Source organism: Nicotiana tabacum, unplaced genomic scaffold (genome assembly GCF_000715075.1).
Source record: "Nicotiana tabacum cultivar K326 unplaced genomic scaffold, ASM71507v2 Un00278, whole genome shotgun sequence".
Taxonomy (NCBI): Eukaryota; Viridiplantae; Streptophyta; class Magnoliopsida; order Solanales; family Solanaceae; genus Nicotiana; species Nicotiana tabacum.
Window position 1 is genome coordinate 1 of NW_027438515.1, and position 2,813 is coordinate 2,813.

General features: G+C 36.7%; 1 protein-coding gene across 1 annotated transcript; it reads right to left on the reverse strand.

Annotated features, from left to right (window-relative positions):
* Positions 1-1,235: 1,235 nt before the first annotated feature.
* Positions 1,236-1,791, reverse strand: LOC142179063 (nuclear pore complex protein NUP85-like; the record flags this gene model as incomplete). Its single annotated transcript, XM_075248865.1, is given in 1 exon segment — positions 1,236-1,791. A coding segment is annotated over 1 exon segment (391 nt), but the record flags the coding sequence as incomplete, so codon positions are not given.
* Positions 1,792-2,813: the final 1,022 nt, after the last annotated feature.

The window sequence follows — 2,813 nt, forward strand, 5'->3', positions numbered from 1 at the left end:
AATTTTCAAAAGAAAAAGGAGATCAACTCCCAAACTTCAAAAAATTAACCCATCACATCATTCATATATGACCTAACTGCCTAAGGAGTCCTGCAAATCCTATACAGAAGGTTTCAGCCACAGGACCACCACTGCCAAAAACTTACCTAAATATCTCATTCAGGGTAGGAGACAGAAGCAAGGTTAGTTCTCAGGTAGCATGTGATGCGAAAGAACATGTTGAGGATCACACTTCCAAGCATCTGCAGAGTTTTGTGCCAAAAAGAGATAGAAGTCTAGAAAGCTCCGAGTTTACATGATGGGAGTGTGCTTTGGGATCTTACACTTAGAAGGAACTTTCATGATGGGGAGATCAGCAGAATTTCACAGTCTGCTTGAAATGCTTGATAAACAAACCTTACCAATAAGATCTAGAAAGCTAGGACTCTTTAAGGTAGAAGAAGGTGGATAATTTGCAGTAAAAACTACATCATTACAATAAGTTGCTAGCCAGAGGGAAGTCGGGCATCTCTCGTAAGTCAATTTGGTTCCTAGTGTGCCAAGAAAGGTGTACTTTTTTGTTGGTTGGCGCTGAAGGAAGCAACTCTAACAGGTGAAAATCTAGGGGAAAGAAGGATTACATCAGTTAGCTAGTGCTTCGTGTGTATTCGGAAGAAGACATGGCTCATTACTACTGCATTGTCAGGTAAATTCACGTGTGTAATAGGAGATTAAGAGATGGTTTCAGTTACAATGAACCATATCATGCACTATGAAAAATGCTCCATTTAGCTAGACTTTTAGAAGATGGACGAGAAGAACACAGGGTGTGGAATGTTGCTCCATTAGCACTTATGTGAATTGCATGGAAAGAGAAAAACAGGAGGGCTTAAAAGAGTTTGATTTCATACATATGCTTTTTTCGTTCACCCATGAGATTCCTATTCGTAGTTCGTCCAGAAGGTTGGGTATCTTTGGTAGAGAATCAAATCATTTTGCGGTTCTCTTTTTTAGGTATACCTCTTATATAAAGGAGCTTTTCCATTATAAATGAAATTCATTTTACTTGATGAAAAATTATAAATTGCATAAACATTCAGAAAACACAAGTATCACGCAGTTAGTCTTCCTCAATCCTCTCTAACTAATTCCAAAGTTAAATTTTTTTGCTTTTTTATAAACTACATTTTAAATCCAGACACTTATCACAATATAGAGTGCATTTGGTATAGAGCTAAATTAAGTTACACAATTTTACCACTGTGCCTTGTAAGGAGGGTTATCCAACGACATAGCAGACAGAGAATGTTTGCGGCTCTGAAGAAGCGCGAAAGGAGTGACGGAACCGTAAGCTATTCTCCTCCATCTTGCGGCATCAACTACCTCATCTCCGCTGTTACTCAGCTTCACCTCCACCACTCTACCGCCGCCACTCTCGCCGCCGTCTACGTCTGTCGCCGTGTCCAACTGAGGTTTCCCGAGAACTGAGACTTGGAGAGTGTTGCCACGCGCCCAGGAAATGGAGAGTCGATGAACCGGGGATTTGAGACCGTGATGGAGAGGATAGATGACCGCCGGATGATTTTCCGGCTCCGACGAGACTGGGACCATTGCAAGGTCGTCGGACTCTGACGTCAGACCTGGCATTTCGCCGGATATTCTGTGCCCTAGTATGAATGTTTCACCAAGTGCTATTTTCTAGGGTTTTAGAAAGGGGTTTATGGCAAAGCGAGGGAATGAGAGTTCATAATTGTTCCAAACAAATGTTATGAATGGAACTGATATTTGTCAAGAGTAATAACTAATAGGGGTGAAAATCATTCAACTGTGTTTAAAAAATAAAATTCCCTCAACTTTAAACGATAGATATTCTTCCCCATGTGTCAATTATAACTTTTTAAAATACTTATTTTATTAAACTTCTTAAAAATCACGAAAAATTTCTTTTTCAAAAATATATACGACAGACTTACTATAAAAATATTATTTTCAAGACAAAGAATCAAGCTCTAATATCTATTTACAAAAGTAAAAATAAAAAAGAGTCAGAACTTTATAAAAATATTTCAATGCAGTTAATATAAAAAATTATTGATAAAAATAAATATTATTTTTATAACAAATTCCTAAAGATTATATTGTAAATGAATTTTAAATTATAATTTAGAAGTTTTTTTATTAGTGACAATCAAAACTTGTTTATACACACATATATTAACATACATAGTTTATAAGTTAATGATATTCGATAATGAAATAAATAATTAACAAATAAACTTGGCCAAATAGGTTTTAAATGTGCTCAAAGTTTTATAAACTTCGGGCTTGGAAAAGCTTCATTTTTCAATTCCAGAAGTTACGGAGCCTATGTAGAAGAAGCTGTAGAATATCATTCGTGGGTGCGGCTAACTCCCCATGAGGTAATTGTATGATTTTCCAAGGTAAAAGAGCTCCTGACCAATTAGAAACAAAAATAAATAAAAACATAGTGCCAATAAAAGGAACCCAGGGCCCATATTCTTCGCCAATTTGAGTTTTACTCACATCTCGAATAAATTCAAGAACATATTCGAAGAAATTCTGACCCCCGGTCGGAATGGTTTGTGGGTTCCGAACAGCTATAGTGGCTGAGACAGGATTCCTTTGTCCATAATAAAAAGTGGTGCGTCAATTTTCAGAAATTTCATCGTAAATGTGAAATACTTATATAAATAAAAATGCGGGAGAGATAAAAAAGATGCAGGGTCGTTTGTCTGCTTGGCTAGTCAAGCATGGGCTAATTCATAGATCTTTGGGCTTTGATTACCAAGGAATATAGACTTTACAAATAAAGC